The 26,537-nt window shown below is 47.3% G+C and overlaps 1 protein-coding gene and 1 long non-coding RNA gene across 3 annotated transcripts in view; one reads left to right on the top strand and one right to left on the bottom strand.

Annotated features, from left to right (window-relative positions):
* Positions 1-823: 823 nt before the first annotated feature.
* On the bottom strand, positions 824-13,014 carry Slc38a2 (solute carrier family 38 member 2). 2 transcript variants are annotated; one of them, XM_060388742.1, is made up of 16 exons: positions 12,710-13,014; positions 11,921-12,120; positions 11,466-11,547; positions 11,205-11,320; positions 8,704-8,777; positions 8,505-8,597; positions 8,305-8,386; positions 6,929-7,011; positions 6,689-6,747; positions 6,440-6,604; positions 5,983-6,062; positions 5,783-5,883; positions 5,213-5,337; positions 4,810-4,954; positions 4,572-4,669; positions 824-3,683 (listed from the first exon to the last, which is right to left on the bottom strand). In XM_060388742.1, the coding sequence occupies exons 2-16, from the start codon at positions 12,034-12,036 to the stop codon at positions 3,585-3,587; spliced, it is 1,518 nt and encodes a 505-aa protein (XP_060244725.1). In that variant the 5' UTR covers positions 12,037-12,120; positions 12,710-13,014; the 3' UTR covers positions 824-3,584. The 2 variants fall into 2 exon arrangements, with proteins under 2 accessions (XP_060244725.1, XP_060244726.1); XM_060388743.1 differs by lacking the exons at positions 11,205-11,320; positions 12,710-13,014 and having other exon boundaries at positions 11,921-12,061.
* Positions 13,015-20,235: 7,221 nt separating this feature from the next.
* Positions 20,236-26,537, top strand: part of LOC132655987 (uncharacterized) — a 39,179-nt gene continuing 32,877 nt past the window's right edge. Inside the window, exon 1 of the long non-coding RNA XR_009593941.1 lies at positions 20,236-20,369. This is a non-coding gene — a long non-coding RNA (uncharacterized LOC132655987). The remainder of the gene's footprint in view (positions 20,370-26,537) is intronic.

Raw genomic sequence — 26,537 nt, 5'->3', positions numbered from 1 at the left:
CAGATGGAAGGGGAGGAGGACCTCTTCTATCAGTACACTGGGGAAGGGGCATGGGTGGAGGAGAGGGAGGGTGGAATTGGGAGAGAATGAGGGAGGAGGCTGCAGTTGGGATACAAAGTGAATAAACTGTAATTAATAAAAAAAGTATTTTTTTAAAAAATGTAGCCTAGCATGGTGCATGGCTTTAATCGCAGCTCTGGGGAGGCAGAGGCAGGCACCGTTCCACGTCCGACAGCCTGGTCTACAAAGTGAGACCAGGACAGCCAGGGCTATTGCACAGGCTATCACCGTATCTGGAGGGGTGGGTGATGTAGCGTTAACACCACACTGTTGGAAAACCAATGTGACAGAGCACCTCCATCACTCCCATGTCAGCTGCACACAGTAGGTGTCCAACGAAAGCCTGTTAAATACCAAAGGCTTCGTGTAAGCCCTTAGCCACGCTTTGTAACTGCATTGCTAAGCTCGGGACCTTAGTTTCTCATAGCTGTGTCTTTGGAAACTTCTCAAGCTGTTTTCTCCTTATATTCCCTCAGCCTTCAAGGACCCAGGCACAGCCTGGCAATCCTTGACCCACACAACACATGCCCATCAAAGCGAACCTGACCTTCCAGACCTATCCAAAGATTCCTTAATCTCCACTGTGCATTAGGGTAGCTTCCTAAAAACTCTGGCTGTACCAGCCCCCAGCAGGGATAAGACTAGACCCCCAACCCAAAGCTGTAACCTTGGAGTCTCTGGCAGACACTTACTGAACACTGTTTTACAAGGCACCTGATTCGCCCCCTCATCCCATTAACCAGAAGGAAAAGAAAAAGGCTCATCAGGATTAAGCATGTATTTATTTTAGTTCAGTTAAAACAAACGTACATTGTTTCATTGAAACTTGTGTAGCACTCCTTGCCAGCACGCCACAATGGCATGTTAGCCTCTAACAGGACAGTGGGACATTTACACTATACACACAGCAAGGCTTCCACGTCCTCACGATCACACTCAGCATGTGACCAGACAGCATGTGGTAGGCCCCGCATCATGAAAATTTAGACCTCATTTAAAGCTTTAACAGTTCTACTTAAATTGACATCCAATCAGTTTATTGCAAATAGAATTTAAACAAGTACTTTCAATTTTGGTATTATACAGTGTCAATTTCTAACATTGAATTCTCTGTACATGTACTTTGGGGACTTATATATAATGTAAATTCATCAAAATGCAGTTAAGAAACTTATGGGAGTATCTACATTTGAACCCAGGACCCAGTTCCGCTGGTATATACACTCTATTTACAAATACATATGGACAATGTATGTACAGTTTATCATAAATATTGAAAAATAGGTTAGCTTTAATGGATTAATGCTGCTCTATAAATAACAGTACAGTTATAACTGAAACGTCCATGGAAGACAGCAATGCAAAAATGAGGTGACAGGGGAGTGGTTTTAATACTGAAGACTGCTCAAGATTGGGATTCAGTTTAGGAACCTCAAGGCAGATAAACAGCCCCAAGCGTTGGGATTTGGCCTAAAATTCATTTTGAGCCTTAAATTGTGCTCCCTCAAAAAAGGTTCAGGAAGTCTCTCCACACTGACAGGCCATGAACAGGATTTTCTCCTCCACCTCTTCCTGGTTGCCACGGCACCCTTTCTCTGGTGCCTGTTTCTCAGCAATCTCCTGGCAGATCTTATCAGCAACTCTTTCTAGGTCTTCAAGTGGAAGTGGCGATTCCTGAATTACAGGTGTGGTTCTGGATTTGAATAAAATGAAAGCAGCGTGGTAGTGTCTCCTCACTGCCTTTGCTTCTAGATGGTCCCCAGTGATTTCTTCGGGACAAAAAGGACCATTGGTTTCACCCAATGCAGCAATAACAGACGTCTTCCATTCTGCAAGGGTCTTTAACAGCAGACAGATCTTGCCTCTGAATTTAGTCACATACACAAGACCATGTAACAAAAACCATGTGTGCCAATCTCCGGCCCTTGCCTCAAACTAAAAACGTTTAGTTCAAGAGAAAACCTTAAGAGCCAGATGGCCAATTAATGATTCCACTTGCTTCCCTCAACCGCTTAATGGAATTATGTATATTAGATCTTAGACATTATGCCTGATGAGCAAAGTACCACATTATTTAATAATATTTTCACCATACACCGTTAACATACAGTAAATGTGCTCTTAAAGCCAAGCTTCAAAGTGATACTTCTAACTGGAATTGAAATGGAAAGGTAAGCACGCAGCTGGACCAGAAACCAAGTACAGCCAGGTTGTACTACTTCCCCTAACCAATCATTTGTTCGTTGTAAACAAATAATTCTGCGTTGTACACAAATGAGATGACAATCCAGTGCGAGTTTTTAAAAAGCTTACTGCGTGAGAAACCCAGTGACCTTTCCCCGCGCCGTGCAGAGTGCCAGCGTTGTGCAGCCTGCGGTTGGAGGTTAGACCTCTGCTGTGCTCACAGCAGGAGCGCAACTGAGCCACTTGTTGTCAAGTAAATCACGCTTCCAGTAGATGTGCGTGTGAAAGCTGCACCTTCTATCGGACAGGTTTGGCCTACTGCCACCAAACCATTTCACTTCTGGAAGCAATGTTTTTAAAATAGGTGGGCCCAAAAGCACTACCCAGAGCTGACCACACAACTCTGGAGACAGACGCAACTGAATAAACCCTGTTTTACCCAATTGCACTATTTGGTACCTCAAAATCAGTTATTTCATTTCCTACAGAAACATCTGCACTGTTCTCCAGCCTACTAGATTGAACACATTAACATTTTAGTTTTAATGAACCAAATTATCTGGAGGCAAAGTAATGAACGGAGTTCACCTGTTTGGTACAACAATTACCAATTATCCTTTGAATGAAATCTGAACGAACAAAACATAACTATGCTAATTCATGGTGCAATTTTTCATAACATTTTCCTGAAAATGATTTTTGGGTAAAAAAGTATTTGGCTTATAATGCCTACAAAAAAGGCAAATAATTTCATAATACTAATATTCACTTTTAAACATCAATGAAATTGTTTTACGGAGTTCACTGACAACTGGTTCTGGATAAAGTTCAAAAAATGCAATTTCTTCAAAGTAAAATAGTGCTTCTGAGGTCTTTTAAAGTATTTTTGGTACAAAAAATAAGTGTTTTTCTCAATGCTTATTTCAATACTTTGCTGTAAATTAAGAAGTGTTTCTCACATCGAATGGTTCCGTTAGGCACATTCAAGTAAAATCATAAAATATCCAAGTTAAACAATGACACAGCCAAACATGTGGCTTGATAAAAGTTAAAAGTTCATCCATTCTCTGGAATGGAATAAATTGTCACTTCCCTTAACCCAAGACTCGTGGTTTCCTTGGTAATATCCATTCCCTAACACACAGATAAGTTTCCTTAAAAAAAAACAAAACAAAACAAAACAATAAAAAAGAAAAGTTCACTTATTCTGCATTCAGAAGAACCAGCGAGGAATCTGCACTTCAAAAGGAAGTGAACGAAAGCATCGGGTGAAATTTCTGAGTAAGTTGAGTGTTGACTCAACACTGTGGCAGATGGACTGTTGAGTTTTAGTGGTGCCATTAATGGCCACCTGCAGAGGCATTGTGTACCCAATCCAAGACAATCAAGGCCATGCTTCCGATCATCACCACTATGCCACTCAACAGGAAACACAGGGCCTGCAAGAAGCAGAAGACTCATCAGCAAGGGGCCCTTAAAGTCACACACTAAGTTACAACATTCTAGTTTCACCTGACTAAATATGAACTCTTTTGAGTGATTGAGTTATTTGTTGCACAAAAAGCCTACAGCTGAAACGTTCTGAGCTTCTGCAAGAGGTCCTCCTGCTGAAACACTTGAATTGGCTTTGTGTGTGTTTCTCAATAGAACAAACGTCACAAAATTAAGCCAAGGCGAGCCCTGGAGTTGGAGGGAAGGTGAATGGGCCTTTTCTTTAGTACAGCCATTTGCGTACCTGTAATTTCTCACCCACGGCCTTGGAATTAATAAACTCACTGAGTTAAGGGGGCAGAGCTTGGCTTGCAGGTGCCCTCTGGGCTCAACAGTTTATCTCCCTAGGAAAAGTTCACCCCAGTTTATTTCTAACCTCATTCTTCAGACCAGAATGGCAGTGGCGAGCAGGGCCAACAAGTCTTTTGCTCCTACGTATCCCTTGCTAGGATCCTGGTTGTTCCAAAGCTCGGGGTTTGTGCTTAGTGTATCTCCCCTGTGAAACAAGGCTCCCGAACCAAAGACTAAACACAGCAGTAAACCTGTGCAGAGCAGGACCCTCCCCTCCAACTCTACACAGGGTCCGCCTCTTAACTAAACCCATCTCTGCTTCCTGCAGCCTACACAGTAGACAGGCCTATCTGCGCCCATCATACAGGGCACCAACAGCATGTCAATGCCTTTGCACTGTTCTTTAGTAACTTCTTTGCAGTCACGGTATCTACTGCAAAGCACATCCCCATCCCCACCCCTTCTATGAGGTACTTCCCTACCAAAGCTTTACGAGAAAAAGAGAGACACATTAACTACTGATTGTACGGTCATCTCTCACTCACCCCGATCTTCTGCACAGATCTCATAGGTTCTTTCTTCACCAACTTGATGTAGAAGGCAGACGGAAGAATGAAGATCAGCATGGCGGCCGCCGACGCACCTGTAAGAAGCCATTCCCCACTTGAGAACTCATGGAGTCTGTTTTTTTGAGCCCTAATATTCTAGGCACACAAATCAAGACCACCTACAGATTCAATGCGACTCCCATCAAAATTCCAACACAATCCTTTACAAACTTACCAATGAAACCGAAGATGTCCCTAATCGTAGGGACAAAGATGACAAGGAGATTGGTAAAGGCCAAGATAGACACGGTGATGACAGAGTGGCGCCACCAGCTGAACTCTTTTGCCGCACAGAGTAAGTGAGTGACAGAGCTCCGGATCTGAGAAGAAAAGGTAAGTACCGTTTATCATGTAACAGTCCAACTGTAATCAAGGCGAAGAACTCTCAAGCAACTGAGAATGTTATCGATGACAGTACTTCTTTTCTGGGGAGCGGGTGCTCCCGTTTTCTGCCCCGGGATGACCCGGAATCTATGCCGCATTTTATTCACCCATACCGAACCACCCACACACAAGTCCCTCTTTTTGAGCAACACCCAGACTCATCTTGGCCGGTGCAGGGGCACGTGGTCACTTACCGGGAAAATTACTACTGGCACCGTGAGGGTGACGGCCACCAACACAGCCAAACGGACAACGAGGAGAATAATGTCGGTTCCCACGATGGAAGAGTAGGTGTGGAGCAGTTCGGATTCCACATGTTCTGTGGGGACAGAGCAGAAACGGGCTTTCAGGGCGGCTTCTCTCTGGGGATCGAGTATGAAAGCTGACTGGCAGCGGGATCTGCACTGAAATTATTAGCTACTCACAAAATGACTGCAAACTAAGAGGCTAACAAGATTAATCTGGAATTATGGTTAATGCAATTAAAGTAACATTGGAGGAGAAATTTTCTAAATACTAATTTAGCCACATGACCTCCAGCGAGGCCTAACGGGAGCCAAGACTCTAAAGCCCGGTCTGGTTAACTGTGTGTGCGCGTGCATGTGTGCTGTGGGCTAAAGATGGGAGCAGAGAGAACATGAAACGTCAACAGCCGGCTCTCGGCTGCTTCGGAATTACTGATTACACCGGATGGGAACTCTTTACACATACAGTGACAGTTTCACTTCAGAGTCTTGCTCTTTCTTAAAGCAGGCATCATTTACCGTAAAACGTCAGGTATCCAAAGAGAGCAGCAAGCAGATACATCAGGAACATGGCGAAGAAAGAAATCTTGGACACATTCATCATCCGTCTCCGGCTGCGACTGCACATTCAACAGAGAGCACAAATGCGTAATTAGCACGCTCCATACCTACTGCTTCAGTATGCGCCCAACAGACTTAGAAGAGACGGAGCAGCCTACCCTTTCAGCTCTTCATAGATGGGAAGGACAGCAGGGTGGCAGACGAAGGAGAAGGTCAGGATGGGCACAGCGTACACCGTCTGAAACAAACACATCGCTGTACTCAGGGCCCACAACACCCCTATCAGGTCCCAGCTAAGCTCCAGGACCTCAAACTCCCAACTATCCCACTGTTTCCCAAGTAGGACCGGCATCCAACCTCTGGGACCCACCATGTCATTTCTCTTGCCTTCCTAGACTACAACAGAACCTCAAACTTGTCTAGTCCGCCAGTTCTTTCTTTCTTTCTTTCTTTCTTTCTTTCTTTCTTTCCTTCCTTCCTTCCTTCCTTCCTTCCTTCCTTCCTTCCTTCCTTTCTAAAAAGCCATATGGCATCTATCCTTCAATTTGCCTTAAGAGATCTTTTTATCCTTTCCTAGACATTTCTTTCCAGGAAACAGGATGGAAACAAAATTACCTGTGAGTTGAAGATGAAATACTGCGGCCTACAAGAATCATCAGCCATGGTGGTGTTGGATGCCAGAGATGACCAAGCCGCCTGGGTGAAGGTGCCATTCACAGTCTCGTTGATCATCAAAGCAGCTTCCACAGGGCAAGGGATCTGGAATTTCTTGCAAATAACCTGAAAATGTATTTTGCATTGGTTAAGCTTGAGTAGTTTGACAGAGTTCTTTAAAAAAATAAAAAATAAAAAATCATTACGTACCACAATGAGAAAGAACATCATACAGAGCAGGGACAGACCACTGGTGTACCCCAAGTATCCTAGAGGTGAAGAAGAGCAGCATTGCTTTAATCAATCTGGGATGGGTGGGGGAGCACAGCACAAGACCCAACAACCATCGTCAGTGGAGGGTTCCGACCAGCTGGGGCTTTGCCAGGGTCTCGCCAAGCTGAGGGCCTACAGTCACTTCCCACCCCAAACCGGTCAGAGATGTTTGCTCACCTAGATTTCTCAGCAGCGACAGAGGAAGAATGAGCACCAAGGACACCAACAGGACCAGATAGTCGCCATTCAGATACCACAATCTGAATGAAAAGAGGAAGGCCAAACAGAAATCAACTACACGTCTAACTCAGAACTTACACTCGGCGCACACACAAAAAGGACGGCTTTGAAAAGGAGCATCTCTTATCCAGGGCAGGGCTCACTCTAACCGTTTGTTTCCCGAGCAGTCGGTCACTCAGGTGAGAGACGGGGCATGAAAAGCACCAGCTTTTGTGCCACTCTTTGCTCTGGGAAGTCTGCCAGCTGATTCGTAACACAAGACGTTTCATAAAGCTTGATACTAACGTAGGCAACAAAGCTGCTCTGTGCCGCCAGCGAGCTTATCTCTAGGTGCTCTGAGAAAGACTGTACAGCGGCATTACAGTTCTAGCTCGTAATTTCTAAAACCGAAAAGCTACAACAATATTCTTCTGACGTTTGTTAGCAGGAATACTTTGTTAAGTGTTTCAGTAAGGAAATTTTCAGACACAGTGAATTTCAGATGCACAGGCTCTCCTCCCAAATTAGACTGAACCAAATCCCCACTCCACCAGAACTTGTTTCAGATTATCACAGTAACACCCCGACTCCAAAATAATAACAAAGTCACTCTGAACCTGAATGCTCCCTAAGTTCTAGCACTGTTTCTTCTTCTAAGTAACCAAGGCCTATCCTCGCCAGGCATGGTGGCGGCTGGCATGCATTTGCACTTTTCGTCCCAGAGGCAGGTCCCTGTCTCTTTAACAGCACTACTTTCAGGTTCTAACTCCTCAGGACTTGCACTGCACTCCCGGGAGGAATGAAGACCCCACAGAATGCTGAAGGGATCAGTGTCTTCAACTAAGTCTCTAAAGGCACATTCAGAGAGCCACGCTCTGCTTTGAGGCGGCAACCACGTGCAGCTAAGGAAGCAAATGAACCCTGGCTGTTGACATTAGACCTTGTTCCTCCACTGGGAGGAGTAACTGCAGCTAAGTTAACATTTCTACAGCACAGCTGTGCATTTTTGGCTCTTTAAAGCAGGAATGGTTTTTTGGGGAGAAACAAAACAAAGCAAAAAAGAAACCCCCCCCCTTTGGTCTTAACCAGCTCTATATTCACCAGCTGTAATCAATGTCAGCACAGACAGATCAAGCACTAGAAAAGTTCGCAGCCACGGTTTTTGTCTTTGCAAAAAGTTAAGATCAAGGGGCTGCAAAACCTCACCAGTTTGTGGGACCATTCCTTGTCAGAAGGAGGAATACTCGCGAGGAATGTGTTGGTAACGGGTTTTTTAGCCAGCTTTGACAGAAATGCACCTGTGTTTCTAGAGAGTAACCTTACTTAGCACCTACCCATTTGAATCTCCAATGTTCATTAATGCCTTGATCACCAAAGGTAACTCATATTTCACTATGAAGAGGTAGCTTGACATAGCTGGAGGAAAACAAAATTAAACCATTACAAGTGCAAAATGTGGCCTGTGACAAGTCATGTCACCACCTTGTGCTAGCTTTTAAATGAAGTCTATCCCAAGCGCCCTTTAAAAACCTACCTCCAATGTTCTGCATTGTGATCGAGCCAGAGGCTGCTAGCTTTCCAGCCAGCCCAAACGCTTTATGTCCCAGCTGTTCGTATAACAAAGACCCTGTATTAAACAACACAGAGGAATGAGGCGCTCTGAAAGCTCTAACCCCCCCATCAGAATAGGCACAAATTACTTGGGGGGAAAAAAATCAAGAATGCTACTGTACCTCCTTCATTGGCAGTCTTCAAAAGGAGATGAACAGAATACAAGGAAAATATTGACACAAATGTCAAGAGGATTCTGAGAAAAGGAAAAGGCACTCGGTTATAAATAAGCAGGGCTGTGCACGTAAAACACTTCCTGTCTAAAACAGCACTGGTGGTCTTCCCTCTCCTAACTCTTCACTGACACTAACTTGTCGGTATCGGGTGCGTTTCACAGTATTTAAAGCAACGTCCACAGTGTCAAATGCAGGAGACTGCAAAGCCCCAAATCCCAGGGGAGTAGAAACTTGCTTTCTGTGTGTATGTATCTTATAACGCCATACATGTAATTATCTATACGCCTGCCTTGACTTTCTAATAGTTTAATTTAAAACTTGCCATTAAACCTAGTCCGCAAGGCTTTTCTACGCCGTTCAACTGAGATTGTCAGAAAAGCCCAAGATCCCATGGACCAGACAGAAATGAGTTCAGTGGAACAGTTTAGCTGGACACCATAAAAATTTTTACTAACAAATCAGAGAAGTGATGGCTGTGAAGACCCAAATTGGTGCTGGGGTTCGGCATCCTGAACAGTGGAACAGTGAGATAGCAGCCCCACCCTTCCACTTAGATTGGAAGAGAAAAATAAAGGGAGAACAAGGAAGGACTAATGGGATCTAACGCCCTGTGTTCCTTGCTGGTACGGGCTCTCAGTCAAATCCCACTCATCTTCTACACAGGCAGACAAGGCAGGGATTAAAACAAAAACCGCCAACATGCAAAGGAGACAGCCGCATACATCTTGACCTTGTATGGGCAAAGCGTGAACACCACGTAAGGTGCTGGGGAAGCAAGGGCACCCGCACAGGATGTGACTTCCACCCTAAGGTCAGCGTCACCACACCTGGTTCTGAGGTGACACCATGAGCTTGACCGCTTGGAAAAAAGACGGTTTAATTTAAAAAATCCATTAGAGCAAATTAAGTACTATCTTACACAGAGATGACGATGAATTTCGTGCCCTTCGAGGTCACGGTCAACCTCAAGATCACCGTTAAAAGGTCGACTGCCTCGGCATGTTAGCATGTGGCTTTTGGCCCATTTACCTTCACATGTAAGTATGATGAATAAAAAACTCACACAATCTTGATACCATTTAGCCATTTATTAAAATGGTTAATCAAACACATAGTAAGCTATTAAAGCAGAATCCCAGAAGCTCAAGGTAACACAGGTTAAGTTTTACTTTCAGTTATGAACGGCGTTACCAATAACCCACACTAGTAGCGTTTGAAAACTGGCTCCCAGTTTTCATGGCAAGAACTAAAAAAAAAAAAAAAAAAGGTTCAGATGTTTAACTTTGATTCCAGCCATTCAAATTCCCACCAAAAAAACTGCTTTTTCTCTCTCTTAAGCTCCTGAGGAAATTTTGGCAAGAATACTCCAAAACCTTCATCGTGATGCTTCTACTACTCAAAGACCGGCTTAACGCTGGCACGGGACTTGACCAAGCAGAGCTTTTCTTATGTACACTCTTATCATGCTCGAGAAGGTTACCCCACCAGCTAACGAAAACCTAACTGTCCTGAAGAGAAAGGGACAGTCACTGAGTGTGTAAGATCATAGTAAAGCCAGCAGGCTTCTACAGAATCCGTGTCAGCCAGGGACCTACAGGCAGTCTGAAACTTATGACACAGTGAAAACTGCACACTCAAACTTGTACACGCTTCTGTACATTTAAAAAACAAAACAAAACAAAACAAACAAACAAAAAAAACCAAAAACACATTTCTTTTTCTTGCTACCGGTTTTCCGGTCTGATAGCACTGGGAATGAAACCCAGGAAGCAATTCATGCATGCTAGGCAAGCACCCTCGTGCCTCTAACAGCCCAACAATCTTCAGCCACCCAACACGGGCACCTCCAAACAAGAATATTGGAAAACAGCTACTTAACTTAAAAAAAAAATTAGTAGGCTCTTATTTTAAATGGTCAGGCACTGACCATACAGATCTGGAGAAATGGTATTTTAAAAAAAAGTGAATTTGCTTTTTAGCATCCAGAAGACCTATGACTCACTTGTTCTAAAACAAATATGTTCTGGGCTGGGTAAATATCACCGCACCTTATAGTTCCAGAACTTTCTCTTCCTTATGTATGCGAAGGGGTCACAGGTTTTCGGGGGAAGACTGTCAACTTACGAAACCTACCTGGAGCCATTCCACTTGTTTTTAAATCAAACATTAGTTACTCTGGACTCATCGGCATTTCTTTGACAATTAAGAATACCCCACGGCCTTTTCAAAGACTGGCCTTCACCCATCTGTTTTAAGTGTTACCTACCCTATCTTCTGTCTAACTCGCTTTCTTGACATTTTACATGTAGCAAAACAGAGCTTTGGACTTCTCATACTTCAAATTTAAATCAACTATGTTGAACTGCAAATTCGGTTTTCTGGAGCCAAAACTATGTTTATGGTATTTACTGCCCCGCACGGCAGGCTGGCTACTTACACATACTTACATAAAAAGAGCAATTCCAGTATTAGCCATGGCATAAGAAAGCCCAAGGATTCCACTGCCCACAATCGCATTGCTCAGATTAAATACTGACATTCCAAAGGAAGTAGTACCTGGATGCTACATAGAGGGAAAACGATAACCAAACATATAACAATAATTAAAAGGAGAAAACCAGCTTTGGGCAAGTCAGATTTGAAATCTAAAAGTTAACACTATTCTTTTACTCCATAAAGCCAGACACATAATAGCATTTTCAACTTACAAAGTCTGTTTCGTACTTCTTCTTCCCCAAATTCGATTCAAGTAAAAAGTTCTGGTTTTCAGGATCCACGTCCACATAATGGCTGCAAAAAAAAAAAAAAAAAAAAAGAGGTCACTCACTGTAATCCAACTGAGGATATGCAAATCATGCTTTGGTGCTCATACAGTAAAACAGCCCTTCGATTCCGATACACAGCCACTTAGTTAAAGCAGGGGTCACACAGGCTAGGTGCTCCCCGAGACACCATCAGTCATGCAGTGGCCCGGTAATTTAGGAAGCTACTGTCTCCAGGGCTGTGTGGGCAAGGAAGAAGCTGGGGCCCCCAGGCGAGCCTTGTTTCCTAGGTGTGAGCCTGGAGCCTGCTACCGCTGGGCCATCCCTGGAGCCCCAAGGCAGCCATGTGTGCAAGCTGCCTTTCCCTTTTTTTTTTTTTTTGCAAAGCGCACTTCTCCCACCTTTTCAGAGCTGCCTGCTTGGTGGGGTACGAGTAGTTGAAGTCACTGTTGGAGCTGTAGCTGCTGCTGTCCTCATCCGGGGAGATGTTAAACCTTCCCATCTCGGTCTTCTTCATGCCGATCGCGGAGGCTCGGTGCGCGGCGGCGGGCGGCGCGGGCTTCCTTTTGTCCTTGGCGGCGCACTGGCCCTCGAGGCGCGCCTGCGAAGGTAGAGAGGCGGCGCGTCAGGACTGCGGCGCCCGCCCGCCCGCCCGCCCCCGACCACGTGACGCCGCCGGGCGGCGCAGCGCGGCTGATTCATCCCCCGCCAGGCGAGTGGAAAAGTACCAGGCGAGCGAGGGGCGGGGGCGCGGCGAGGGGCGGAAAAGTACCGACGGCGGGGCCGCGAGAACAAAGATGCGCCCGCCGCGGCGCCCCTCGGGCCGCTCGGCCGGGCCCGGCGCCCCGCGATGCCCCCGCCCCGGGGCCGGCTGGCGGGGCCCCCGCGCGCCGAGCCCCCCGGCCGCCGCGCACCGCCCCCGGGGCCCGCGCCGCCCGCCCCTCCTCTGCCCCGGGAGGAACTGATGCAATACCGAGGGGCGATGGATCGTCCAGCCCTCGCGGCTCCCCTCCCCTCTCCCCCACCACCCTCACCCCCCGATCGTGCCCAAAGCCAACCGAGTCCCCACACCAGGCTTGCAGCGGCAGCCGAGCGGCCCGCGCGCGGCCCCCCTCCCCCTCGGCGGAGGCTCTGCGGCCGGGCGCCCCGCACTACCCCGCAGCCCCGCAGCCGCCCCTCCCCCGCCTCACCTCGGTGCTCTCCCTCCGGGCTGGCCCACCTCACGGCAGCGTCTCCCTGCGGGCTGTCCCGGGCACAGCAAGATCGTGAGACGAGACAGAAATAGCACTGACAGATCCTCTTATAAAATGGTAATAATAACGATAATAAAAAATCCCCGCAATCCAACAGGCAGGAGAGGCTGTTTTTTTTTTTTTTTTAATTAGGTTATATATATTTTTTTCCCCTTTGGAGCGGGGAGCGGCGGCGGCGATCGTCCGGCGGCGGAGAGGAGCTGGCGGAGCGGGCGGCGGCGTGGCGCGGTGTGGAGCTCGCCTCGCGAGCGCAAGTTATAGCGGCGGGGAGCCGCGTCAGTGGGCGGGGCGGCGGGCCCTCGCCTTTGTGTATCAACAGCACCTGGGCTCCGCCTCCCGCCGCCCCGCACCCCCGCCCGGCCCCGCCGCCCCCCGGGGCCCCGTGGGTGGCCGCCCCCCGCGGCTGCCGTCAGGACCGGCTCGCCTTCGGGGCCCCCCGCCGCCGTCCCCGCCGCTGCGCCTCGGGGACACATCCGGCGTGTGTGCCGTGCGCCCCCCCCCCCAAACACACACACCCAAACCCTCTCCAGCCCGTGCGTTAGCGTTTACGCGCAGGGTGGTTCCCCCCGCGGGACCGGAGCCGGCGCTGCCACGCTGCCCGGATGGCCGGGGTGGGTTCTGGATCCTTCCACCTAGGGCTGCTCTCGCTCTCCCGGAGCCCGCCCGGCTCGGGGCAGACTTTGGGAGGCACGTGCTGGGCTGCGTACCGGGGAGGGGGTGCGTTTGGCCAGGGAGCCGGACACCTTGTGGGGGGTCGGGTGTGTGTGTGTGTGTGTGTGTGTGTGTGTGTGTGTGTGTGTGTGAGGGCCGGGCGCCCGTTCCTCCCCAGGCCGCCCGGGAGCGCCCCGGTCCCCCTGGGCGGACGCTGTCTCTCTAGCCGCCACCCCGCCCCGAACTGAGCCCCGCGCCGGGCTGCCTCCGAGCGCGCCCGCGCTGGAATGCGGGCCAGAGGCTGCCTCCGCGGCCCGGAGCCCTCGGTGGGGCCGTGGTCCTGCGGATCGGGCAGCCCAGGGGGCCCCTGACACGGAAATATTCGGTGCTGCCGGAGAGGCGAGGGCCCTTCCCTTTCGGTTGAACAAAGACCCCCGAGCAGAGAGAGAGGCTGAATGGAGGAATAAACAAACGAGTTTGACCCGGTGCTGTCTTCCTTTGGGGGACGTGGGAGAGACTGGGCTGGGCGGAGAGGGAAGGGCTGGGTGGGATCCCCATTCTTGCCCTCAGCGTTTTCCTGAGGAAACCTGTAACGCTGCCTGTTTCCTTGGCACGTATGGCTTGGGGTGCCTCCGGCCCGTGCCAGCGTTGCAGATTGACAGGGCAGGACCCTGTTTCCCCTCTACAGCGTGTGTTCCTCCCCCTAAACATGCTCTGGCCCGACCAGTCCCACTTAAACAATAGTGTACATTCATGCTGCACGTCCCCATTGCCCCTCTCAAGCGCCACCGCCTCTCTAGACTTGGGCGTGAGGAGCCTGGAAAGCCCTTTCTCGGCCTGCCCTAAAGCGTCCCTCCTCAGACCTCTTTTCTCAGCACTGTTTTCTGAACCGCGTGCTGCTGGGCTTTGTAAACCTGTGCAGTCTTGTACAGTCCTCAAATTGTTGAAATTTGTTTGCATTCTCGTGGCGACGGTCTCCGCGTGAAGACAGTCCTCTCCTCGGAAGGGAGCTTAGGAATCTGACGTATAATCGGGGCTGAAAAGTCTGGATTGCCTCCCTTCCAATTACACTCCCGCAGAAACAGCGGATCGACTCTTGCCTGAAAAATATTGGTGGCGGACTCAGGAGGCCTGGGAAATTCCTTCCTATCAGGTTTCAACTGATAAAAATCAAAGGTCTTAAAGCACTTTTTCATTCCAGGTAAATCTCTTGCCCGGCTTGAGGTGTTCAGGAAGCTCTGTAGGTTGTTGGTTATGACTACAATTTGCAATACAACTGGAGCTATTGTCCTTTGGACTTCTTGGTGGTTCATATTACATGCAAGAGAGAGAGAGGTTGGAGGCTTGTACTCTGGGTGGTCAGAACCTGAATAATACATGACCAAAACAAATAAAAAATGTGATTTTTTTTTTCATTTTTCTTTTCTTTCTTTTTTTGGTTTTTTGAGTCAGTGTTTCTCTGTGTAGCCTTGGTTATCCTGGACTGGCTTTGTAAACCGGGCTGGAGACACAGATCCGCCTGCCTCTGCCTCCCAAGTGTTAGGATTACAGACTATGTGCTTTTTCTATCACTAGTTTGATTCTTCCTAACAGCCAATCAAAAATACCTTCCTGGACCTGGAGAGATGGCGCAGCGTTAAAAAGTAGTTGCTGCTCTTCCAGAGGACCCTGGTTCATTTCTCAGTACTCAGGTGGCAGTTCACAACTGTGATAAGCCAGCCCTAACCCAGTGACACAGTGACCCCTATCCCAGATACTCCTACTTTAACTAGTAATGGCATTTCTTCCAAAGTGGCCTGGTTTGTGTAATGACTTATACATTCAAACTCTGTAAGGATGCCATCTGTAACTGCAGTTCCAGGGGATCCAAAGTCCTCTTCTGGCTCCTGTGGCGGTGGCCACAGCACACATGCCATGCACAGATACACATGTAGGCCAAACACCAATATGCCTAAAAATAAATCTTAAAACAAAAAAAGCCTAACACAAGTGTTTTTCCACTGAGACCTCAACTGAGTTGGGTCTTACTGGTCTTCTTTATCCAGAAGGTAGGAGACACAACTGTATCACCAAATGTCGAAAAGCTGATGTTCTGCATTTTTCAAACGGCAGAAAGGGACCAAGGGGTTGAGAGTGATGGATTCAGCGGCACCTACCAGCTTACACTCTTTAGTGAGCAGGATGGATGGGGGAGGTCTCAGCATCCCACCTATAGCATTTTGTGTGAAACTTGTATTTTGACTAAATAGGATGAATTTTGAGTTGTGATGTAAAATGTATTGGCGGGGTGTTTTTGAACCAGAATTCGGAAAGTATGTCTGGGCTGGGCTGGAACTCAGGTTCCAGGTTCCTTATCACCACCTTTCCTTAGCACCTGGAGTTGGAATTGCAGCGGGAGCTGTGATTGCTGCATTTGCTAACACACATTTGCAAAACGTATTTCTTGCTGAGACCCAAAGCGATCTGGTAGCCTCTTCTATGAAGGGAAGGCAGCTACACAATAGTGCTGGATTTTTCTTGAATGCGTTGTCAGCACAGGTTGTGGAACTCCACCACCACCAGCAACCCCCACCAGCTACTCTGGAACTAACTCTGGACCGGCTGGCCACACACTTAGGGAGCCTGCCTCTGCCTCCTGGTTAAAGGCGTGCACCACCACCACCCAGCACGTTTGCTGGAAGTTTTGCAATGAGGGTGGAAAGCTACCTCCTGTAGAACTATTTGACCATTGTTGTCTTAGAAAACAAAGTAGTTTTTTTTTCCTCCCTGTAATTAGCTAACCTTCCCAACCTGTTAAAAGGCGGGACTGAAGAGGGACCCTCAAAAGTGTGTTTATTCAGTGCTTCAGCCTGAAGTGGGTTTGTTTCTCCCTACCTTCCATTTTCAGCATATCTCATTCTGAGGACCCAGTGAATCTTACTTTCTGCTCTCCTACCTTTTGAAAATTCTCTAGATTGGGCCTAGTGATGTGGCAAAAATAACATACATCACTTCTTGTTGGAAGAAACAAAAATGTCTTATTTTATTCTCTCTCTGTGTCTCTCTTTTTCTTTCTCTGTGTGCTCACAGAAGCCAGGAGGATGGTATCCCTTGCAGCTAGGGTTAGTGCCAATTGTGAGCTACTAACAAGGGTGCTGAGGAACTCTAGTGTTCTGAAAGAACGGCACATGATCTTCCTTGACAGCTGAGCCGTCTCTCCAGGTTCCTCACTTCTGAAACTCAGTTACAAAAAGGCATTGACTTTCTTGGGAGCTGGAGAGATGGCTCAGTGCTTAAGAACACTTGTTCATGCTGAGGTTTGATTCTCAGTACCCTCCTGGTGGCTCACAACTGTCCACTACCCCACCTGCCACTCAGGGGATCTGACTCATTCTTCCAACATCCATGGGTACCATGCATGCATGTGGGACACACACACACGCACACACACACACACACACACACACACACACACGAAAAATACCCACATAAAATAATTTTAAAAAAAGTATGAGGCTTGTATCTATTTTGTTTTCTCCTCACCCTCCCCCCTTCTCTCTTCTGCATTTCCCTCAAGGAAATCAAGCTACCATTTCTTGAATTGTCCTATAGGAAGACCTGTGATAAAAGCTTTAATCTCTGGCAAAGTCAGGGAATCCCAGGAGCCTGCCTGAAGTCAAGAATAAGGGTAGAGGCAGCTCCTGTTCAGTTGATCCTTGAGGTAACTGTCCTCAGGAGCAACCTGCGTCACAGGACTCTGGTAAGGCCAGCCAGGACTCTTGAGCCATAGAAACAACTGATAGTGGTTCACTGTTTTAAATCACTGTGTTCTGGCATAGTTTACTACTTATCAATAGATAATCAATATACGCCTTTTATACCCTGTGCTATTGCCAGAATGTACTGCTTATTGTTTTCAGTTACAAATCATTTTACACTTAAATCACTCCCACTACTTAGAATGTTCTTTGTGTGCCGCTGCCCTACCTTTTCTGTGTAAATCTTTAGTTTTTCCTTAGACACTCAACTCAGATGCCACATCTTTCATTAGCTCTTCCGTGTTTGATGATGTCTGCAGCCATCCCAGCCGGAACGCGCCCAGTCTCGTCTCCCCAAGACTGTGTAGAACATACGCCTGTGGTTGGCTCCAGCCTGCTTGCCCGTTGTCCTCTTAGCTCACATCCTGACCTGTATGCGGACTTCCATTCTTTGTGCTCACACTCCACTTCAGACCCAACAGTCAGAAAACCTCTGACCATTCGTTAATTTTCTTGCTCAGAGATAAACCGTTTTAGAGCCCTTCAGCAACATTGAATTGCAACCAGAATAAAATGGTGTTTACTTCGCATCACCTACCTGGCTGTGCCCTTGCCGGTCTCAGTCTCCCGTACTCGACCACTCTGTCTCCATTTCTATCCTAAAGAACACAGCCTCGGAAATATTTTCCTGAGCCCCGCAGCCAAGATTGAAACTTCTGTTTTTATTGAATGTCTGCATGAGATGAACACATGATGCTTTTCTCTTTGTAGCCCTGACTGTCCTAGAACTATCTCTCTAGACCAGTCTGGCCTCCAACTCACAGAGATCAGCCCGCCTCTGCCCCCCGAGTGCTGGGACTAAGGGCATGCGCCAGCATGCCTGTTTGCTCCTTATTTTTAAGTGTTTGTTTATTCATTGATATTGATCATTTCATGCAGAACAATGTCTCTCGATCATATCCGCCCCAACACTCCCTGCCACTTCCCCAGGCACTCCTAAGGTTTCTCCTCCCTCCCTCCTGTCCCGTCTCTTCATTTGTAACCCACTGAGTTCAATTAGTGCTGTTTGATGGAGTGGAGACTGATCTTGCTGGTTTGGTCTTGTACCTGTTCCAGGCAGATAACCATAATAGCAGTGTGTCCGTGAGTGCCCTGAACGGCAGTGCCACGTTCAGAAGCCAGGACTCCCTGCTCTCCTTCCATCCCCTGGCTCTGAGGGTCTTTCCGTCCCCTCTGCCACGATGTTCTTAAAGTCTTGGGGGTTGGAGGGTTGCTATAGATGCCCTGTGTCTGAGGGCTGGATACTGGTTATTTATTTATTTTTGCTTATGATCCTTTTACTCTGTGCATCTTCCCTTCCAGACCTCTTGCAGCAATGTTGACTCCATCCAAGAAGCTTACAATTTTGTTTATCTTTGAGTCGGCACTGCCTTGTATTCTACATGACTCATAGGTGGCCAAGAGCAAAATGTGTGAATAAGTACATTTGGTTTTTCCCTCATCTGTCACACAGACACTGACTGATTGCTTGTTGTAATGGCTCTGTGATGGACACTCTTGTTGCTCTCTTTTGCTCAGACCCCCACTCGTCTGCAGGCCACTGATATGAGAATAATTGCTAAGACTTACTTTCTGATGGCTTTGTCTCGTCTAATTAAATGACAGCCTGATTCCCTTGTCCCAAGATAGTGTTACTCAAAGTTCAGACTTAAAACACTAGCATTACAGAAAGGGAATAAGGTTACTTTTCCTGCCCTTCCTCCTCCTCCAAACCACTTCTTTTCCATTATTCCCAGGGATTCCATATGTTCTTGTTTTAGTTTTAAATTGTCCAATAAAATATATCTTACGAAAGATGTTTTGAAGTATTTTTACATAGTGAAATGGCCCAAGAAAGCAAAGACATCTGCCTTGTCCCACGGATTTTTTTGGGCATGGGGGTGGGGAGGGAGTAAGAAAGCTTAAAAACTTCTCTTTGAATATTCAAAATAAAACATAGTCACTATGATGTGCAATACACCTGGTGAACTTACTCTAACTGAAATTTCATGCTCATTCATTCATTGCACATGCGCAATGGTGGTGGTGGTGGCTGTATGTACCTGTAGAGGCTAGAAGTTAATGAGATGCAGCTCCCTCTATAATACTTTCCACTTGATCTTTTGAGAGGATCTCTCACTGAATCTGGTGCTCAGTGGTTGGCTAGAGTGGCTGGCCAGTGAGCCATTTGGACCCTCCTGTGTCCCTGCTTCCTAAGGCTGGGGTCCTACTGCATGCTACCATGCTCATCAGCTTTTTAAGAAATGTGGGTCCGCATGCTGGCACCGTAAGCACTTAAGCTACCGAGATACCTTGCTGTCTTCAATTTTAACCAGGATCTCCAGCTCCAGAGTTCTAAGTTCTGTAAGTTCAACTAATTTAGATCTCACCTATGGGAGCAGATAATGTAAGTCTTGGCTTATTTCACTTACTAAAATGGCTTCCACTCTTATCCATACTGTTTTCTCAATATTAATGTCTTCTGGATCCATTAGAAAATTTCCTATCTTGACTGGTGGAGGCAGCACCCAGGAGGCAGAGGCAGACAGATCTTTGTGAGTTCAAGGCCAGCCTGGTCTACAGAGTAAGTTGCAGGACAGTCAGGGCTGTTACACAGAGAAACCCTGTGTCTAAAACCAAAAAGAAAATTCCTTTCTCACCCTCCCCATCGCTTTGTATATTCTATTCTTGGGATCATGTATAAAAGGTGCTCAATAAAAGAGGAGTTAACATCTGTAAAATGGCCCCTAAGTCCAAAGTAACAAAACACAGCATTTTGTTGATTGTTCGGGGCATGTCTCTGTTGGAGGATACTTCATTAGATATTAATTGCTGTGTAACAAATTATTCTAGCGTACTGGTTGAAAACAGTAATTTATATTCTTTCTGCCAACCAGGAACTCAAGTGGTGTTGGGTGCTCTGGCTTAGGTCTGATATGAAGCTGCAGACTCCAGCAGGGCTGTCGTTCCCTGATGTCCTGATAAAGGCGGAAACATCTCTTTCAGAGTTCCTCACTCACATGGGGCAAGAGGGCACTGGCCAGCTGCTTCCTCTACGCCTCCTCCAGAAGCCAACCGACATCTCCATGACAGGGCTGCCGGTTTATCCTGGCGCAGATGACTGAGGAGAGACCAAGGCAGATGCTGCCTCAATGAACTAGCCTTCAAAGGTACTTTTCTCTCTTCTGTCATGTTGTATCACCCCCAAAGACAGGACTGTAGATAAGCATGGATGGCAAGCAGGGAGAATCATTGGGCAATATTCGAGATGCTGGCTACCTCAGAGGTTTGTCAACCAGCAGATAATTGCAACAAACACACCATGCGGCAAAAAGTCGCTTTAGATGAGAGTGTAGCATAGTATGTCTGCAGCCAGAGAGGCTCAGAGGTTCTCTTTGGCCACAGCAGTCCTAAGGTTTTTTTCTTTCTCTTTTTTTCATTCGGATATCTTTAACACTCAAGGGGTGTCTCCCAATAGGACTGCAGGCTGAGTAGAGTGGCTTCAGGGGTCAAAGGGCAGATATGGGGGAGCCGGGTGACAGAGGTGTCAATTCTGTGAGTCAATTTTATAAAGATAACATTCCCTGCAAGCACTGCTTGTGATGTTTCGCACTCCATTGACCAGGATCAAGGAACTCGGGAACTAAAAAGTGCTCTATGCGTGCAGGTTTAAGCCGTGCTGTGTGTAATGCATGTTTTCCTCCACAAGAAGAAAATTCCGGTGCCCCTAGACACTTAGCCCGAAAAGACCTTTATAGAAATATCCAGCTATAACAGATATTTTAGTATAAATGTTTAATGCTTTCGGGACTGGAAAACTTCCCGGGGACATAGCATCAGCGTTCTTTCTGTCTCCTCCCTAAAAACGAGGGATGGCTTGAGTTAGGTGCTCTTTGTAAGACTTATCATTGCCATTTCCGTGTTCCTGCCGAGGCCCGTTTTGCTAGGTGTAGGAAACAATGGCCGAGAAGATTAAGGATTTATAGACCTAGTACTTCCACTGACACCTGCTAATCAGTAGTAAATGGGTTGGAAAGGGAATGTGAAAGCCAGATCACACCTTTTCTCACACACACACACACAAACTCTCACACACGTCGGCAGGTTTACAGAATGCTCACACTCAGACTGAAGAACTCAGTGAGAAAACGAGGGTGTCTATGTTTCTTCAAATAGTGCGCTACATTCGACTGCTCTGAAAAAGAAAAATATCTCAGATAACAATTATCCAACATGACTATTTAACTTAAAAAAAAAAAAAAAACCCGAACATGTTTACATGTTTAGAGTCTTCTTGTTCGAAGAGAAACGACAGGGATTTATCCATCGTGCCTACTTTGGGGCCACAATGGACTACCTTTTTGGCCTTCACTCAGTTTCCGGATCTTTCTTCGCCCAAGGCTAAGATACTGAAATAAGGATTTATTAACATACCTGCAATTCTGGTTCTGGGGGGGGGAGGGCATTTATGGGCTTGGTTCTGGGCTCTCTGCTCACAGAAACTCCCACTGTTTTGGCAGAAATCTTTGGCACAGCGTCTCATGTTGACGCCTGCATCCGGTCTTAAGAAAAAAAAAAAAAAAAGTCTTTGGGGACAAGTGGAGCGAAGGCCTCTTTACCTGCCCCGGCACACCGCAACGCTCACCCGAGTGAGCCACGCACACCGCACACCCCTTTAGAGCCAAAGACCGTCGTGGACGGGACTTGTCGCCCCTGGGTGGGTGAGGGCCAGCGCCTCAGGGTCCCATTCTGTGAGGCACATTTCTGGGTGGGGGAATGAAATGAATTATTTACTGTTTATTTTCCTGGGGGGGGGTGAGGGTGAAGCCAGGCCGGGCTTTGTGTAGGCGACCAGGAGTGCCCGCGCCGAGCCGCAGACGCCCATCCCAACTGCTCCTCCCCCCGTCCTGCACCGTCCGGGGGGGCGTGGGACCCGAGCGGAGCCGAGGTCGGTGAGGCCGAGGCGCCCCGCAGGCGGAGGCTGAGGCGCCGCGGAGCCGCTCCTCGGCGGCCAGGATGCGAGGCGGCCGCAGCGCGGTGGCCAAGGAGGTTCGGCTGCCGGCGCGGGCAGCTCGGGAAGTCCGGGCCGGGAGGTGGGGCGGGGGGGCGGGGCCTACGCGGCGGTTTCTCCTCGGAAGGCGGGGCTTGCGCAGAAGCGCGCGGGAGGAGGAGGAGGCGGGGCCTCGCTCCCCTGGGAAGGAGGAACCCGCGCGGAGGTAACGGGCGGGAAGGGGCGTGGCCCGAGGCGCGCAGCCGCAGTGGGCCTCCTGAAAATTTTCCACTGAGGCTGAGGGCGCCAAGGTCGGGCGCGGCGCGGACTGCCGGTGCGCAGACCGCCTCTGCGCACCCGGCGCCCACGTGACGGCGGTTCGCTGGGTTCCGCCTTTCTCCCCGAGGGATGGGAGGAGGGAGGGAGTGGGGGCCGCGGCGGGAGCGGGTGTCGCAGCCCGTCCCCAGCCGCGCGGGGGAAGAACTGCCCGCAGCTTCGCGCGGTGCCTCCACGTGGCTCCCGGCGAGTGTTCGGAAACGGCTCGCGAAGACCTACCCCCGAAGGCGGGCCGCGGACACTCCGCCCCCGCGGGAAGCGAGGGTGACCGATGCCGCCACCCCTCCTCCTCGCGGCGTTTTAGGTTCTTTCTAGTAATGGCGTGTGACCTTTGGGGTTTTTTTGTTTTGTTTTGTTTTGTTTCTGTTTTCTTTCCGTCTTTAGAGTCATTCCATCAGATTCTTGGAAAAAAGTAAACAGGAACAGGGAAATGAGCACAGAGACAGCACACGCGCCTCTGAATTAGGAAGTTAGCGTCTCTGTTTACCTGCTGACTCCTGGGAAGGAATCCTCGAGGTGCTTGTGTTGTCCAGATTTCTTCACGGACATGCCTGGGGCCCTTTTCTATCCCCCAAGTGCAGCAAAGGACAGAAAAGCCTCCTTCCTCCCACATGAGTTCCCACTACTGCAGAACTATGCGTTTTAGTTTTTACTTTTTTTTTTCCTATTCATGATTTCCCGGAACCGGAAGCATTGTGATTATTAGAGTAGATAACACCAAGCTCTCAAGGTAGATAGTATTTCAAATTCCTTATTGTCCCCATCCAACCCCTTTCCCCTCCCTGAGTCTAGGTCTTACTCAGCTTGGGCTATCCTTGAACTTTCTGATCTTGAATCCCTGACCCTCCTGTTAGGGTCACATATGTGCAAATCCCTTATCAGTATGGGTGTGTAATTCATCAGGTCTGTGAGGTAGGGGCTGTTTATAACTCATTATTTACCCAAAACAGATAAACATGGAGCTGTTAGCTAACTTGCCAAGGCTGTACAGCTTGCAAAGAGAGCAACTGGATTTTGACTCCAGATGCTGCTAGTCTAGAAGAGTTTCCTGGAGGCCTGTGTAGTTCAGCTGTTAAGAACACTGCCTGTTTCCCCAGAAGATTCAGGTTTGATTCTCAGCACCCACGTCACGGCCCACAACCACGTGACACTATAGTTCCAGGGAATCCGATGCCCTGTTCTTGCCTCCTCAGGCACCAGGGATGCCTAAGGAGCAAAGATATACTAAGGCAAAATGCCAATGCTAAAATAATGAAAAGAATTTTTTATTAATGGATATAATTGTATTGAAATAATTGAAGTTAAATTTTAGTGTGGGCTTTTATTAGCCTTCGTGAAGTTTGTTTTGGAGAGATGTCTAAATCTAATTTGGATAGAAAAACCACACAATTTAAAAAAGAACTCATGAAGAAATGTGTTCCAAAGCAGTATTACATTTTTTCTTCCGCAGTTTATTGAGGTCTCTGACCTAGGAACTTACTTTCTCTAGGGAGGTGGGGAGGTGTTTGTCTTCCTGTAACTTCGGCTTCTAGCACATGGAGAATGATCCAGGAAAATGCGGCTCTTGGATTTTCGGCATTCAATAAATTTATATTGATTGATGTGTACTCAAGAAATGAACACCCTTGAAAGGGTCAGTGATGTAATGCCAAACAACGGAAATTTCCACGAGACACATACATATGAGATAATTTCAAAAAACATTTTTCTGTTTTTTTCTTTCTGGAAGCTTCCTTTTCCTGACTTAGCCTCTTTTGAGTGCTGGCACCTTTGAAGTTACTAGCACTGAGTTTTTGTTACCTGTCCTTGGGATGGTACTTCTGATTAAGAACTCTGAGGGGCAGGCTCACTTCCTGTTGCACATGATGTCCTGGAGTGATAGGGCTTCCGGGGTCCAGCAGTTCTTGTTGAAAGGATGAGCATGATCTTGTTAGGCTGTAAGGAAGAATTCACGTCTAACAGAAACCACGAGCTGAATATACCCATGAATGTGGCTCCTGCTCACACTGAAAGACTACCCCATCTCAACTTCCTCCTCTTCACATTCTTTCTTTTCTGATACACATCTATCCAACTACTCATCCATCTGTCCATCCATCCACCTACCCATCCACCCATCCTTCCTTACTGGTATAAATAGCCGATGTTAGGGGTGTATATTGAATCTGTATACATGTCACTGTTCTATGTTGTATTTTGCAATTTTTTTAACATGATAGTTTGTTTTTTTTTAATCTGTGTATGTGTGTGTGCCTGAGTATATGTGTGTGCACCACGTGTGTGCAGTGACAGCAGAGGTCAGAGGTGGGCTCAGATGCCCTGAAACTGGAGGTCCAGGCAGCTGTCAGCCACTATGTGGGTGCTGGGAACCAAACCCAGGCCTTCTTCTAGTGTAGTAAGTGCTCTTAACTGCTTTACGATCTCTTCAGCCTCATACATGATTGGTTTTGGTTAAATTGCAAGAAAAACAATCTCTGAAAAAAGGTTTTTATGTCCAATAACTAACTTCATTTCAGCTCCCAGTTAGTGGCCTGAGATTTAGCTATAGCCTAAGTGCAACAGCTGCAGCCTATCCTCAAAAACTAGTCTTTGACCAGTGTAGCCAGATAGGTTTTCATTGATGAAGACTTGATTATGAATGGATTAAAACTAAAAGGCTTAAGTTCTTCACTAACAACGTTTAAGACCTCAGCAGATTTATGTGTTTCCCTCAGTACATGAAGCTCTTTGGCAGAGCTAATAAGTTAGAAAAACCAGATATAATTTTATTAAGCTTATTTAATTTTAAGTTACAGTTTCTCTGCTGTGTGTTTGTATGCATGTGTGCACGCGTGCCCCCACAGGCTTGGATATTTGGGCTTCTAGTTAACACAACTCGGGGACTTCTAGCCTTCCACCACATTGGATGTGGGGATTACGTTCTGGTCATGAAACTTGGTGACAACTACCTTTGCCTGCTGAGCCATTTCATCCATCCTTAGTTGTTTTTTGAATAAAGGTCTCATAGTCCAGGCTGGCTTTGAACTTACTCTGCAGTAGAGGATGACCTTGTTGTATTCCTGATCACCCTGCTTTTACCTCCCATGCTAGGACAACAGATGTGGCTCCCAAACTGGGTTTATGAACCCAAATAGATCACCATTACTACAGAGTGTTTGATGCTCAGCCTCAGCGCCTTGCGAATACTACATTCGTATTTCCAATGTCTGTTACCTCATAAGGAGCCAAGGTTTCCCCTCAGCAGTGTCTTGGTTAATGTGAATTAGGCACCAGAGAGACTAAGGGTTTGAGGGGGTTCTTCTTTGTAGTCTTTTCAAGTGAAAATTCACCCTAACCAATCCTTTGTGAATCAGTTTTCTCCTTTTTCCCGTTTAACAGTACGTTGGTGGATTTGAGCCTCTGTACAAGGTTGACATTCATTAGATTTGGCTGCGCCTTTTAGACTTACATATCAAGGAACCAAAATACCCGGCAGTGTTGATAAAGGACAAATGCCAGGAAGTTTTAGACAGACCAAATATATATTTAATGACATCATACATGAATGCAGACAGTTCCCAATTTACAAAACACCCTACTCAGAAGTAGCCTAAATATAAAACATACTGGGTACCTTTTTAAAAAGCCAGGGCTGGAGAAATGGTTCAGCTCAGCTCTTCCAGAGGACCTGGGTTCAGTTTCCAGCACCCACACAGTAGTTCACATTTTTCTGTATTCCCAGTTCCAAGAGAGCTGATAACCTTATACAGATAGACATACAGGCAAAACACTAACAAAATAAAAATATCTCTCACACATTTTTAAAAAAAGGTTTAAAAAATTGTGATTCAAGATGTATAGGCTGAGCTTTGCTGTGCTGGTCTACACAGAAGCTGTGGGAGAGTGGGGGAATCTGGAGGTTATTTCCATACTAGGGCCCATTTGCTTATGTGGTAACCCCCTGATAAAATTAGTTTAGTTGTAACTCCAGTCCACCCCACCCCACCCCTCGGGGCAGGCACGCTGCTTCCTG

This window comes from Meriones unguiculatus, chromosome 8 (assembly GCF_030254825.1).
Source record: "Meriones unguiculatus strain TT.TT164.6M chromosome 8, Bangor_MerUng_6.1, whole genome shotgun sequence".
NCBI classification, from domain to species: Eukaryota; Metazoa; Chordata; class Mammalia; order Rodentia; family Muridae; genus Meriones; species Meriones unguiculatus.
Note: the sequence above shows the minus strand (reverse complement) of the source record. Positions and strands in the feature narration are given on the sequence as shown.